The following is a 15,808-nucleotide window of genomic DNA, read 5'->3' as shown; positions in this document are numbered from 1 at the left end:
GAAGATAAAGTAAGATATTTTTAAGTGAGCTACTTTTTGAAATATGCAGATGAGTGAAAATTTTTGTCAATGTTATTTATTTTTCATGCTCAGTAACCGAGTCAATAGCTGCATGAAGGTAACAGATAAGTTTTGATATAGATAGCATGTGTGAGGGTTTCTATCAAAATGTCATGATTTTCAATATGTGCCTATCCTCAAATCAAATTGCCTTTGAAGTCAGAAATTGAGTTTAAAAAATATTTTAATTAGGAATTTTCATGCTTATGATTTTAAAACTGAAATTATCTATTGATACTACTTTTAACAGAGTCTCTTTGAGAGTTCTGCAAAGATTCAAGTGTGTATACCTGAGTCTATATATCAAAAAGTAATGGAGATAAATATAGAAGTAGAAGGTAAGAACGACTTTTTATTTGAAAAGTCTTTTAACCATATGTTTGTCTAAATGCATGATGACTGATATACTCTAATAGCCAAATAAAATTACCCACTAAATACATAACATCGAAAAGAGAGGAGTAAAATGATAAGTTATGTATCTTTTCAGGTGTTGGCAACAGGAATATGTAGAGAGTGCAAAAAAAAAACCGAATTATTTGTTTGAATCCAAGATACTCTAAGACATGACGAAAGTCAGGAAACAACTAAGGGAAAAGGAGTAAAAAGGGAATGAAGACTAAAGAAGGCAGAGAGAGTACAGGGAGTTCATGAAGGAACAAGAAGCAGGTTTATATAATGGAGGTGGCAAAATAAAATATTTTTTAGAAAAGATAGACCATGCTTAGAAAGATGGCAAGAATATAAAATGATCTTCCAGTACCAAAACTTGTCCGAAAATTATAGCTAAAGTTTTCTCACTTTTCCTGTCTTTCTCACTACTGGGAAGGCATTAGGAATGGAATTATCTGAGCATGCAGAATTGTGTTTTATTTGCAATAGGTGAGTATTAACAAAAATGCATAGGTGTGCATCTATAAAATTTATCATATAAACTCAGTATAGACAAATACTTATGAAACATTAGAAAATCAGCGGAATACCTTGTTAATACACAGTATCATTCAGCATAATTGAGTTTCTAAATTTTAATAAGTTCTCAGGCGATGCTGATACCAGTGGTACTTGGAGCTCGTTCTGAGTAGCAAGAGGAGAGGCCATTCATGGGAAAAATGTGGAAGAAGAGCAATTGGATAAAAGGACAAGACAAAACAGGGTCAAGAGAAAGCATTATATTCCTTTTATTTCTGAGTATGCTTTTAGCCAGAGAAGAAGAAGAAAAAGATAAAGAAACAAATTATAAATTTAAGTTACTGTCACTAAACAAGGAGAAGGGAAGTGATGGAAAAATAAATTTGAAACAGTGTTGGATGGAAAAAATCAGTTCTAGGAAGTTAGAGTTTTTAAAAATTTTTTTAAAAATTTTTTTAGCAGAGGCATTTTAGGCAGGTAACAGAGGATGAACAAGAAGGAAGGTAGGTAGGTAATTTTGGAGACTCTGAGAAGGACAGTTGAGTGAACTCGCTTCAGATGTGTTTAGATTATTTGCACTCCAGAAAGTAAATTATGGACACTCCAGAGACTACCAGAAGCAGGAGTCTTACTAGAATTGGAGAAACCAAAGTGACTCATTAGGTTTCTATGTTACAATCAGGCATGACAAATATATATTTGGTTGATGTTAGCTATTCAAGTGAGATATATTTGAAACTAAGAACATTGGCTTTATATTTTAAGAAAGTGAGTTGTTTTGGTAAAATTGTCATTCCACAAAAATTTATTATAGACTAATGATATGCCAAATCAGATGAATTGTAGGAGCTAAAAAAATACTGAATTTATACTTGAATAATAAGATTGCTTTTTAAAGTAAATATTGTGGTGACTTTACAATATAAAAAGTTATTTATGTTTAATAAATCTATTGCAATTAATTTTTATATACATATGTCAATATTGAAACTTATTATAGATTATTTCCATGATGAGTTTTATACATCATCTTGCATGAGTGGATCAAGAAGCATTCAGATGTATAAACTGGAGGATACAGAAATGTAGGCATATTATTACACCATATGGTTATGGAAAACAATGAATATTTATATTTAGTATTATGACCTAAATATATATCCAAGCTGATCAATTCATAACACTTCACTGATGAGATGTCAATTCTACATTCAGCTGAACTCTCATCATAACTATGTACTTTTCCAAAGATAGGCCATATTAAAGAACATGATGAATAGAATAACATAAATGATTCTAATGTTTCATTAAGTACGTGGTGTAGCATTCCATGTTCAGCTTTGACATTTATTTTCTCATATCAACCCTTTTTACACGTGAAACACAATCTCGCTTTGAAGTCTTAACTGCACGATCTATGAAACCTATATTTATATTTTCTTCAGTGTATTCCTGTCGTGTGTGTGTCCTAAACAAACCAAAAGAAAACTTTCCAAATCTAAAGTATTCGTTCTCAAAGTCGACCAAGAGGAATCAGTTAAATACTATGACTGCATTCATTTGGTTGGCATTGTCATACTTACTTATGATTGATGATAAATCTCTTTTGCTTTTTAGAGCCTCCTAAGATGCCATCTGCCTTCAAGGTATTTAGTTTTATTATTTCATTTTGAATGACTTATTAATTATGTATTTGTGAAGTATACATTCTTTATTAATCATTTTGCTTCCAACCCCATTTAGCCTGCCATTGAAATGCAAAACTCTGTTCCAAATAAAGCCTTTGAATTGAAGAATGAACAAACATTGAGAGCAGGTAAATTTTTCAATTTAACTATGCAAAGACGAATATTTCAATATTGGACATTTTGATGGTGTTTCTATCCCCAATGCTTTATTTTTTTCAACTTTGATGAAAACATTTGATCTAGATAATGCCAATACCGGTATTGATGTTTGAAAACCTGATATTACAAGAACAGTAATTTTCAATATATTTTTAAAAAATGTAGCCTTAATCTCAGATGTTTCTACTTTTGTATCCCGAAACTGTAATGTTTACTATTTTGAACTTCTGTAATTCTTAAAGATTCAAGTAGGTGAATTTTGAAACTCTTAACTTTTTTTAGTTCTTCGAAGCTTGATTCAAATTCCACTGTTTACTTCGGGGATCACATCTTTTACTGATATAACACTTGTGTTTTAATATTAATTACCTCGTTTCCAGTGTTGTCACTTTGGGAATCCTAAGAAAATCAGTAACTCGGATTAGTGAACTCTGTGTGTTTGTGTGTGTGTGTGTCTGCGTGTGTTCTTGTGTGTGTCTGTTTATGTGTTTGGTACCTTTACCTTGTAAAGATGAGGAAAGTAAGTAGTCATTCTTTGTGAGTATTTGATAAGCACACTTTTTCCTAAAACTGTAATTCTGAAGCATTTGGCTTTAGAGTCTTTTTACACTAACCTACTTTTTAAAACTATTCTTATGCATGTTTAAACATTTTACAACATGTGTGCGTGGTCATATTTAATATGTACAATTTTTTTCAACTTCTAATGCATACATGGTTGTACAGTGTAATGTTCAGAAACATTCTTTTTTGATCAGCATCATAATTTTTAGTGACATCCATAAAGGACACAATTAACTGTGTTTTTTAATATAAGGTTGTTTATAAAATTCCATTGTATGACAGTACCATAGTAAATTGCACAATTTTTATGTTGATAAGTAATAAATAAAAATGAAAACATTCAGATTTCAGACTCTTTCAAAAGTTAGTGTTATCTGCTGATTTTTTAGTTATTAGAAACTAAAAGTAAAATATTTAAAGTATTTCCTTGTGCAATCATACATTCCACTAAGAATTTGAACTGTGCCCCACAGCTTCTTAGAGCTATGGTGTGGCAACAGGTTAGATCTCTGAAACGATCCAGGGTACGCTTCTAAAAATGAGTGAAAATGGTGACTTACCAAAGTGTGATTTGAGTTTCTTGGACCCTCTGCATGAATTGTGAACATGAGCTATGCTGAGATCACAAGTTAAATTTACTTTTGAAACCAGGTATACAGTTGATGGATGTCAAATGATAAACGTATGCATAGTGATGAAACGGTCTTTTAAGTTTTAGTTGTGCATGTTTGCTTTTTTCCTTAACCTGATTCAAATAGTTGTAATTTGTACTTTGTACTGATAAAGAAAACTGGACGTTATTTTTGGTATAAATTCATTTTCTGTCTCATGTTCCTGAGAACTCCTCAAGTCTTGAGTGGGCCTTGATTTTATCCTATAACATGTGGGAACATTAGATTACTTAAGGCAATTATTTTTTCCTATACATTTCTCATGTTTCTCCAAGGTGTCACAAACTGACTCTGAAGATATTGTTGCATTAGGGAAGAAGTATGTCATTGTAATTGAAGCAGTTCTTAATTTATATGCAATAAAAGTTTTTAAGCTTATCTTCCTAAAACATATACACACCCAAAACACACCCAATACACTGTCAAAGAATATTGAAATGTAAAAGGATTGGACATATAGTTGACTAACATCAAAAAGTTAATATTCCTAAAAAATCTTATTCATTGATAAATCATCTTTTTTGAAGAACTGTGTAATAGAGATTGCTGAGTCAATCAAACTAAGTAATACTACCAAATATAAATTTACAAAGAAAAGAGAGATGATAGGTAATTAAAGTTTTCTGAATGAACAGCAAATATAGGACATACTGTGTTTCAGAGGAGAAGAGGATATGACTGCTTTGTGAAGAAATAATCCATACAAGTTAGTCAAATTTCTATTTTTCTGCATTCTAATGAAATAATGTTAATTTTCAGACTTTTTAGATTTCAATTCTAATGGAATGACTATAGAAGTAGTTATTGTAATCGACAAAAAGAATATACGGGCTACAGAGGAAAAACCACAGATTCGTGAATGAAAGTAGATTTGTATATGTTTTTAAAATTTATAGTAGAGAAATGTTGTCATGAATGTTTCTGTGATTAACCTTTTATAGATCCGATGTTCCCACCAGAATCCAAACAAAAGGACGATGAAGAAAATTCTTGGGATTCTGAGGTACTATGTGTTATTGATTTTTTTTTTAATATTAGTATTGCATGATATGAAAACATAAAGGCAGAGGCTTAGGCTTTATTTTCTCACCTCTTCATATGTCACCCCGAAATTATTTTTGATATTTTTCAGAATATGCTTAATGGAGAATCTATGTGCTAAGAAGATTACTGCTTCATAGTGAAATTCTGGGAATTTGTACGATTAATTTAAGAAGCCAAAGTGGTATAGTGTAAAAACTAGGGCTTAGAATTCACTAGAAATTCAAATGGGATCTGAAGTACATTTGTCTAAAAGTGAAAGAATGACACTGAGTCCAGCTATGGGCAAATATATGATTCTGTCTTACATCTAGATATACAAAAGTTCTAATTGGATTCATAGACACTTTAAACTGTAGTCTTGTAAAAGTTGGGACCTGAAAAGTTAATGCCTGGGACTTGAATGTATTGACATATGTTTATTGTTCAGTATAGATCTGAAGGAACATGTCAGCAGAAAGAAAAGCGTGAGGAATAGGAAACCTTGTGGGAGTATAATAACAGGAGTATTGGTTGAGTAGTCTTTTGAAAAATATAAATTATATTTTCACAAATAGAACTCCTTGAGTCCTCTTATGGCAGTCAAGCTGCAGCAGCATGAGCGTCAAATAATAGTGACGTATTTTAAGGTCACAACGGCGGAAAGACATAGAAAGTATCTGACCTCTTAGAAACAAGCAGCTGCTGCCTGGTGGTAACACCAAAGGGTGGAAGTCAAGAGGTAGATTTTATCTGATATTTTACTAGACAAAAAGACTTTAACACTTGTTTGCTTTCATTTAGATGTGACATAATTTTTTTCTTACTGCATTTACATTCTATTCAAGCACTTTTTCTATCACCATAAATTTTGTCAAAAACATGCTGCTTATTTTAAGCCCCTGTTTACCGAAAGAAAGCAGCTTTTTCATATTCCGTGCATACATTCTGTGACAGACTCTAAAAGTTCTCTTCATGACATGCATCATTTTTAACACTAAACACTTCTATGATCGTGAATATTTTAAATGTTTAATGCTGTATGTGTCCTGGCAAGTAGCAAATGTGCTGTATTTTGTTTGAAATGTCTTATTTATTTTTGATGAGGACTAGAACATAAGTTAGATATTTTTAAGAGAGATACTTTTTGAAATATGCACGAGTGAATTTTTTTGTGAAGGTGATTTGTTTTTCCTGCTCAGTTACTGAGTTAATGGCCACATGAATGTAAAGATCAGCTTGATGTAGAGAGGGTTGTGTGAGGTTTTCTATCAAAATGTGTTGGTTTTCTATATGTATCTGCACTTAAGTCGAATTGTTTGCAAAGTAGGAAATTGTGTTTTTAAAAAAGAATTTAATTAGGAAATTTTGATACTCTTCATTACTAGGATTTATCCATTGAAATTATTTATTGCTATTACTTTTAACAGAGTCTCTGTGAGACTGTTTCACAGAAGGATGTGTGTTTACCCAAGGCTACACATCAAAAAGAAATAGATAAAATAAATGGGAAATTAGAAGGTAAGAACCGTTTTTTATTTAAAAATCATTTGACCGAATATTTCTCTAAAGTGATGAGGAAGGATATCCTCTAGTAGCTGAAGAAAATTACCTCCTAAATGCAAACCATGGAAAAAAAGAGAAGTGCAATGGTCGTAAGTTATATGTCTCATCAGGTGTTGGCAGCAGACTATATTGAGAGTGCTGAAAAGGAGCTGAATTATTAGTTTAAATTCAAGATATTGCAAGACCTGAGGAAAATGAGAAAATAAGAAAGAAGAATGTAGTAATAGAGTAAATGAAGACTGAGAAAGACAGAGCGTACAGAGAGTACATGAAGGAACAAGAAGCAGGTTTATATAGTGGAGGATGATAAAATGAAATGATTGTTTACGAAAAGATTGGGTATTGTTAGAAATTTGGGAAGAATATAAAGTGACCTTCTAGTATCAAAATTTACCAGAGAATTACAGCAAAAATATTCTGATTCTTAATGTCTTTCTCACTGGTGGGAAGCCATTAGGGATGGAAGCACCTGACCATGGAGAGCTGTGTTCTATTTGCAATAGGTGAGAAGAAGCATATCTGCACGGCCACACATGTATATAATTTGTCATATACACTCCGTATAGACCAGAGGTTTTCAAACTTTAGAAAGTCAGCTGAAAACCTTGTTAACAATTCACAGTGAGATTCAGCCGACTTGGGATTCTGCATTTTTAATAAGTTCTCAGGTGATGCTGATGCTGGTGGTAGTTGGACCTTGCTCTGGGTAGCAAGAGGAGAGGCCTTTCGTGGGAAAAATGTGGAAGAAGAACAATTGGATAGAAGGTCAAGACAGAAAAGGGTCAGGAGAGAGCAGTATGGTGTTCTCAATTTTGAGGATGTTTTTAGTCAGGGGAGAAGAAGAAAGGGGCAACGCAATAGCAATTATAGATGGAAGATACTACCACTCAACAAAGTAAAAGGAAAGAGTGGGAAAAAAAAATTTTAACAGGTGTCGAATGGGAAGAATCAAGAGCACAAGTCTAGTGATTATTTTTGCTAAACAGAGAGACTGTGAGGCACGAAGCAGGGGACCAGAGAGAAGCCAGCTAGATGATTTTGGATTTTCTATGAATGAAAATGGAGTGAGCTCACTTCAGAAGCATTTGGAAAAGTTTTACTGCAGAATGTTAGAGTGTGGGTGCTCTGGAGACTACTGGAATCATGAGGATTACTAGAATTGGACTAAACCTCAGTGACTCATTAATTTTCTTTATTACTATGAGGCATCAAATATATATATGTATATATGTATGCATGTATGTTGTTGATATTCACAATTTGAATAAGATATAGTTGAATGTAAGAACCTTGGCTTTATTTTTAAGGAAGCAAATTGTGTTGGTAAAATTGCCATTTTATAAAACCTCATTAGCAAATAACATGATACACCAAACCAGACTAATTTTAAAAACCATAAAATTCTGAATTTATGACTTGAATACTTAAATTGTTGTTATTCATAGGTATTTTACTGATTTTAACATAGAAAATGTTATTAATATTTAAAAGTCTGTTGTAAGTAAATTTAAATGAAATACAGCGATATTGAAAGCTTATTAAATTTGCTATTCCTGATGAGGTTTGTACATCTTCCTCAAGTGGATGTGGATCAAGAAATATTGAAATGGCTAAGCTGGAAATTACAAAAACGTTGGCATACTATTATAGCATATGGGTATGAAAATCAATGAATATTTATATTTAGTATTATGCTTTAAGTATATATCCAAGCTGATCAATTAATTACACTTTCACTGATGAGATGTCAATTCTACATTTAGCTGAACTCTCATCTGAACTGTGTGGCTTCTCAATGACAGGACATATTAAAGAACATGATGAATGTTTGTAATGTAATGATATAAATTATTATAATGTGTTGCATTAAAGACACATGGTGTAGCATTCTACGTTCAGCTGTCGCATTTATTTTCTCAGTGTCGTGATTTGCTCCTGTGATTCCAGATCAGTTTTCTCCTTATCAGTCAGCATATACATATTGGTATTAACACTTTTTGCAAAAATCATATATAAATGGTTGTACAATGTTCTTGTCATTCTACAGCAACTTTTTAGTTTTTGTTCAGCGATTAGCTTGTTTTTCATTTATTTTAAGGTTTCAGGCCAGGTGTGGTGGCTCATGCCTGTAATTCCAGAACTTTGGGAGGGCGAGGCGGGCGGATCACAAGGTTAGGAGATCCAGACCATCCTGGCCAATACGGCGAAACCCCATCTCTACTAAGAATACAAAAAATTAGCCGGGCGTGGTGGTGGGTGCCTGTAGTCCCAGCTACTCTGGAGGCTGAGGCAGGAAAATGGCGTGAACCTGGGAGGCGGAGCTTGTAGCGAGCCGAGATCTTGCCAGTGCACTCCAGTCTGGGCAACAGAGTGACGCTATCAAAAAAAAAAAAAAAAAAATCATAGTGTGCATTTTTACTTTACACCACCTTTAATTAGACGCTATTCATGGTGACTAAAGAGCAACATAAACATAATTACGGATGTCAACAAACGTTTGTTTAAGTGTATGTCCTACTTCATGCTATACTAGAAATTAAAAGTGAAGTACTCAAAATCCAAGTATGTACAGCCATACATTTCAATAGCCATTACAAATGGGGCTCATGAATCTTTCGAGCTATGCCATGTGACCTGTCCTGATTCTAAACAACTCCAGTGTACCCCTTTATAAAAATAAAAGTAATAAAAAAATAACTAAGGTGGTATTTTCCTACCTGGTTCCTCTGCATGAATTTTGAACTTCAGGGATGATCAGATCACAATTTAGAACCAGAGTTTTCAACCTTACATAGGATTCTTAAGTGCCAAGTGATAAATGGTTCCTTGATGATGAGCTCACCTTTACTGTTTCATCTCTGCGTATTTTGCTTTTTTATCTTGTCTTAGAAAATTTAATGCCAGTTATTTTCTTTATAAAGGAAAATATTTTAGTTACATATTCATTTCCTGTCTCATGACACTCTGCTTTCTTTGCACTTAGTGAGGATGTATATTTCTCACAGTTTTACCTAAAACAAGCAGATGAATTCATGGTATCATTTCTTATATATGAATTTCGGAGGTTTCTTCAGTGCTTCAGAAGTAACTTTTAAAGATATTAATGAATAGAGAATGACCTTCTCATTGTAATTAAAGCAGGTTTTTATTTAAAGCGTATTGAATACAATTTTAAGCACTTTTTTTCTAACACACATACATGCAATATGGTCATGCATATTTAGCCTTAAAATGGTTAGACATAAATTTTGTGTGTTTTAGAGAGTTTATGTCCCTGAAGTGTCTTCATTATTGATCAGTGATCTCTCAAGGGAAACAACATATATAGTTGATATTTCTAAATATATTAAAGCATGTCATATGGAAAAATTTGAGGAGTAGAGAAAAATGAGTGATTAAACATGTTTGATTAATATTATTTGAAGACATGAGATCTATTTCTATCTCAGTGAAATGTCTGTGATTTTCTTGAAGCTAAGTTTTTTATAAGAGCTTATTCATAACAGTAGTTTAACACCTGGCACGGTATAACAAATAGAATTAGTTTTAGAAACAAAACTATTGTAGGATTCATTCCTTGAACACTAAAACTGTTATTTTCAATAAGCATTATTGTAACATTGAAATATGCAGGTAAATGATATGTAAAAAGTCTCTAGAAGTTTGCTTCTTGTTTGTAATACATCCATATAAGATGTTTTCTCGCTCTGTCATCCAGGCTGGAGTGCAGTGGCATGATCTTGGCTCATTGCAACCTCTGCCTCCTGGGTTCAAGTGATTCTGGTACCTCAGGCACCCAAGTAGCTGGGTTTACAGGCATGTGCCACCATACCTGGCTGATTTTTGTAATTTTAGTGGAGACAGTGTTTCCAAAATAGTGATTTTGGCCAGGCTGGTTTGGAACTCCTGGCCTCCAGAAATCCGCCCTCCTCGGCCTTCCAAAGTGCTGGAATTACAGGCATGAGCCACTGCACCTGGCCTGTATTGGTTTGTTGATGGGTACGCTTGGACCTTTTTGTATAAGTGGATCAGGAAATTTTAAGAGGACTAAACTAGAGAACCCTATGAATGTAAAAATACTCCTATTTCACAGAGGTACAAAAATGAATATATTTATTAACTTTTATTCTATAAGTAGATATGCTGCTAAATTTAGAACCTTCTCTGCAATGATAAGTACATTGTACCTTTGAACTCTCATCACAACTTTGCAATTCCTAAACTCCAAGGCAAATTGAAGAACATAATAGCTACATGTATATATTGACATAAGTGATTCTGATGTGTTTCCTTAACAATATGCCATAGCATTCTCCCATTAGCTTAGTCATTTATTCTTTTTTGGTGGGGTGTGGCATGACTTGGTCATCTTATTAAATACAACTTCTTTCCTTATATGGCCGCTTTCTCTTACTGATAGTAGGATATTTCTGCTTTAGTTATTGTCACCTTAAATATATTTTCAGTGTTGAAATCCTCACAGCATGTTTGATGAAATCTAGTTTTCAAATTTTCTTAGGTATATTTCTGTCACGTTGGCATGATAACAAATACAATAACCCAAAAGACCCCAAAACCTAGTGTAATCCGTTTTGCAATCCAAGCATGAGGATTCATCTTCATGTTCACACTGTGAATGTTCGGTAGGCTTTGTCAGGCTTGCATATAATCAATTATATATGTCCCTTTTCTTATAGAGTCTCCTAATAAAGATGGTCTTCTGAAGGTAATAACTTTTATATTTTTGTCTTGAGTATCAACTACATATTTTATGAAGTATACATTGTATGTGAATTGTTTTGTTTCCAAACCCATTTAGGCTACCTGCAGAACGAAAGTTTCTATTCCAACTAAAGCCTTAGAATTGAAGGACATGCAAACTTTCAAAGCAGGTAAATTTTGTAATTTTAATTTTACTCTGGAAAGGAGAATATTAAAATATTTGAAATGCTGTGAGACTTTTCATTCCCAATGTAGTTTTCTATTCAAAATTTGATGGGATATTTTGATACAATAATGCCAATATGAGTATTTCTGTTTGAGAAAATGCCATTTACAAGCACAAGATTTAGAGATTTAGAAAAAAAATTCTGCTTTACCTCATGTGGTTCTACTTTAATATCCTGATAGTGTAAAGTTTCCAGTTTGCAATTTCTATACGTGCTTGGTTTTAAGGCAGGTGAATTTTGAGACTGGGATATTTGCAGTGGTTCAAAGGCTGATTGGAATTCCGATCTTTACTTAGAAGAAAGTTTCACTTGCTGACATGACAGTTGTGAGTGTTGCCACTCAGAGAATATTAAGAAAATCAGCTTTTTTTTTTTTTGATTAGCTGACTGTGTGTGTGACTTTTAATTTTAAAAAATAAGTCAAGCAATCATTACTTGATGACTCTTTGCTAGACACAGTGTTTTAGAAGAGTGACTATAAAGCATTTGGCCTTGGTGTCTTTTAATGCCACTGTAATGAATTGCCTAGAGTTACAAAACAGCCTGAATTAGTTTTTGCTGTCATTCCCATGCACGTGTAAAATATTTTACAACAGGCTGTGCATGGTGGCACGTGCCTGTAATCCTAGCATTTTGGGAGACAAAGGCGGGCAGATAAGTTAAGGTCAGGAGTCCCAGACCAGCCTGGTCAAATTAGTGAAACCCTATCTCTACTAAATATAACAAAAAATAGCCAGTTGTGGTGGTGGGTGCCTGTAATCTCAGCTACTCTGGAGGCTGAGGTGGGAGAATCGCTTGAAACTAGGAGGCAAAAGTTGCAGTGAGCCGTCCTTTTGCCACTTTAGCTTGAGTGACAGAGTGAGACTCCATCTGAAAAAGCAAAGAAATAAAAAAACAAAAAATCACAACATGTATGTGGTTATAGACCATGTGTACAATTTGTTTTCATGTCTTATAGACTATGTGTAGAATTTGTTTTCATGTCTTATAGGCTATGTGTAGAATTTCATGTCTTAAATTTTCTTCTATTTTTGTTTGTATTTTTTTCTTCAGTTTTTTTGTTTTGTTTTGTTTTTGTTTTTTTGAGCTCGCCCAGGCTGGAGTGCCATGGCGCGATCTCGGCTCATGCAAGCTCTGCCTCCCGGGTTCACGCCATTCTCCTGCCTCAGCCTCCCGAGTAGCTGGGACTCCAGGCACCTGCCACCAAGCCCGGCTAATGTTTTGTATTTTTAGTAGAGACAGGGTTTCAGTGTGTTAGCCAGGATGGTCTGATCTGGATCTCCTGACCTTGTGATCCGCCCGTCTCGGCCTCCCAAAGTACTGGAATTACAGGCGTGAGGCACCGTGCCCGGCCGATGTCTGAAATTTTCAATAAATAGTTGTACACTGTACATATTGTCCTGGAACTTCCTTGTTTGCTTATAGAATATTTTAGATGGACCCAATACAATTAGCTCTGCTTTGATTTAAGTCCTCATAGTTTGCCATGTTAAATCTAAAACACATTTAATTAGACCGTCTTTTCTAGCCACTAAAAGTCGACATTAAATGGCAGCTGATATCACAGAGCTTTTACTGAAGTGGGACTATTTGCTGCTTCATCCAATGTTAGAAATTAAAATGAAAATATTTAAAATACACGAATTGGAAAAGTCCTACTTTTCAATACGCATTACAACTGTTACTCGTTAACCATGAAAATTATGACATTGTGACATGTCATGAGTCTGAAAAATTTTAGTTTACACTTTTTAGAAAATATCAGTAAATAGGAGAAATAGGAAAAACATTATGTGAACTATTAGGCCCCCGGTGTATTTGTTGAACTTCAGAGATGCTCAGATCAGAAGTTAGAACAAGAATTTTCAAAAATGCATAAGGTTTTAAAGTGCCAAATAACAAATGGGCTCTTGTATATGAAATAATGTCTGAAGTTGCACCTCTGAGTCTTTTTTCTCTTTCTCTTTTTTTAAAAAAAATATAAATCAAACGAAATCAAAATGTTGTTTATAATGAAAAGAATTGGTTACAGATTCATTTTGTGTCTCATGGCACTGTGCTCTCTTTTTCCCTAGAGAGGATCTAGACTTTTCATCTGTTTACATGGGAAGAAGTAGTTCAGTTTATGGTCTCATTTCTCATATAAATTGTGAAAATTCTCCACGGCTTCACATGCTAGTTCAGAAGATATTGATGCCTTGAGAATAAACCATCTGGTTGTAACTCCAGCAGTTTTATATTTAAAGTATACCTAATATAATTGTCAACCACATTACTTTAGAAAACATGAACAAAAGATAGTTACACATATTTATTTAAAAAATGGTGACCGGGTGTGGTGGCTCACGCCTGTAATCCCAGCACGCTGGGAGGCTGTGACTGGTAGATCACGAGGTTAGGAGATCGAGACCATCCTGACTAACATGGTGAAACCCTGTCTCTACTAAAAATACAAAAAATTAGCCGGACGTGGTGGCACGCATTTCTAATAAGTTCTCAGGCAATGCTGATGCTGGTGGTCCTTGGAGCTTGCCCTGAGTAGCAAAAGGAGAGGCCTTTCATGGGAAAAAAGTGGAAGAAGAGCAGTTGGATAGAAGGTCAAGACATAACAGGGTCAAGAGAATGCATTATATTGCTTTTATTTCTGGGTATGCTTTTAGCCAGAGAAGAAGAGGAAAAAGATAAACAGAAATTATAGATTTAAGATACTATCACTAAACAAAGAGAAAGGAAGTGTTGAACAAATAAATTGGAAACAGTGTTGGATGGGAAGAATTCTTCAGAGTTAGAGGTTTTTTTTTATTTTCTGTTTTTATTTTTTATTTATTTATTTTTTTAGTTGAAGCATTCTAGGCAGGTGACAGGGGACAAATAAGAAAGAATGTAGGCAGGTAATTCTGGAGACTCTGAGAAGGACGGTTGAGTGAACTCACTTCAGTTGCATTTAGATTATTTGTACTCCAGAATGTAGACTGTGGGCACTCCAGAGACTACCGGAAGCAGGAGTCCTACTAGAATTGGGGTAACCACAGTGACTCATTAGGTTTCTCTGTTACAATCAGGCAAGACAAATATATATTTTGTTGCTGTTCGCTATTCAAATGACACATATTGGAAACTAAGAACATTGGCTTTATGTTTAAGGAAGTGTGTTGTTTTGGTAAAATTGCCATTCCACAAAAAATTTATTATAGACTAATGATACACCGAACCAGACGAATTGTAGGAACTGAGAAAACACTGAATTTATACTTGAATAATAAGATTGCTTTTTAAGATAAATATTGTGGTGACTTAACAACATAAAAAAGTTATTTATGTTTAATTCATGTATTGCAATATATTTTTACATAAATATGTCCATATTGAAAGCTTATTATAGATTATTTCCATGATGAGTTTTACACATCTTCTTGCATGAGTGGATCCAGAAGCATTCAGACGGATAAAGTAGAGGATACAGAAATATAGGCATATGATTACACCATATGGTTATGGAAAAAAACAAATATTCATATTTAGTGTTATGACCTAAGTGTATATCCAAGCTGATCAATTCATAACACTTCAGTGACAAGATGTCAGTTCTACATTCAGCTGAACTTTCATCATAACTATGTACCTTTCTGAAGATAGGCTATATTAAAGAACAGGATGAATGGAATAATATAAGTGATTCTAATGTGTTTCATTAAGTACGTGGCGTAGCATTCCATGTTCAGCTTTGACATTTATTTTCTCATATCAACTCTTTATACATGTGAAACACAATCTCGCTTTTGAAGTCTTAACTGCATGATCTGAGAAACCTGTATTTATATTTTCTTCTGTGTATTCTTGTCGTGTGTGTGTCCTAAACAAACCAAAAGAAAACTTTCCAAATCTAAAGTATTCATTCTCCAATTGGAGCAAGAGGAGTCAGTTAGATACTATCACGGCATTCATTTGTGGTTGGCTTGTCATATTTACATATGATTGATGATAAATCTCTTTTGCTTTTTAGAGCCTCCCGAGAAGCCATCTGCCTTCGAGGTATTTAGTTTTATGATTTCATTTTGAATGACTTATTAACTATGTATTTTGTGAAGTATACATTCTTTACTAATCATTTTGCTTCCAACCCCATTTAGCCTGCCATTGAAATGCAAAAGTCTGTTCCAAATAAAGCCTTGGAATTGAAGAATGAACAAACATTGAGAGCAGGTAAATTTTTCAATGT

The 15,808-nt window shown here is 33.8% G+C and overlaps 1 protein-coding gene across 1 annotated transcript in view; it reads left to right on the top strand.

Annotated features, from left to right (window-relative positions):
- ANKRD30A (ankyrin repeat domain 30A) overlaps positions 1-15,808 on the top strand; it is a 147,350-nt gene that overhangs the window by 21,453 nt on the left and 110,089 nt on the right. Inside the window, exons 9-17 of the mRNA XM_063709690.1 lie at positions 311-398; positions 2,590-2,618; positions 2,716-2,788; positions 4,996-5,057; positions 6,505-6,595; positions 11,338-11,366; positions 11,460-11,532; positions 15,593-15,621; positions 15,720-15,792. Of these exons, the coding sequence (XP_063565760.1) occupies positions 311-398; positions 2,590-2,618; positions 2,716-2,788; positions 4,996-5,057; positions 6,505-6,595; positions 11,338-11,366; positions 11,460-11,532; positions 15,593-15,621; positions 15,720-15,792 (547 nt within the window). The remainder of the gene's footprint in view (positions 1-310; positions 399-2,589; positions 2,619-2,715; positions 2,789-4,995; positions 5,058-6,504; positions 6,596-11,337; positions 11,367-11,459; positions 11,533-15,592; positions 15,622-15,719; positions 15,793-15,808) is intronic.

This window comes from Gorilla gorilla, chromosome 8 (assembly GCF_029281585.2).
Source record: "Gorilla gorilla gorilla isolate KB3781 chromosome 8, NHGRI_mGorGor1-v2.1_pri, whole genome shotgun sequence".
Lineage (NCBI taxonomy): Eukaryota > Metazoa > Chordata > Mammalia > Primates > Hominidae > Gorilla > Gorilla gorilla.
This window is presented reverse-complemented; position numbering and strand designations above follow the sequence as displayed.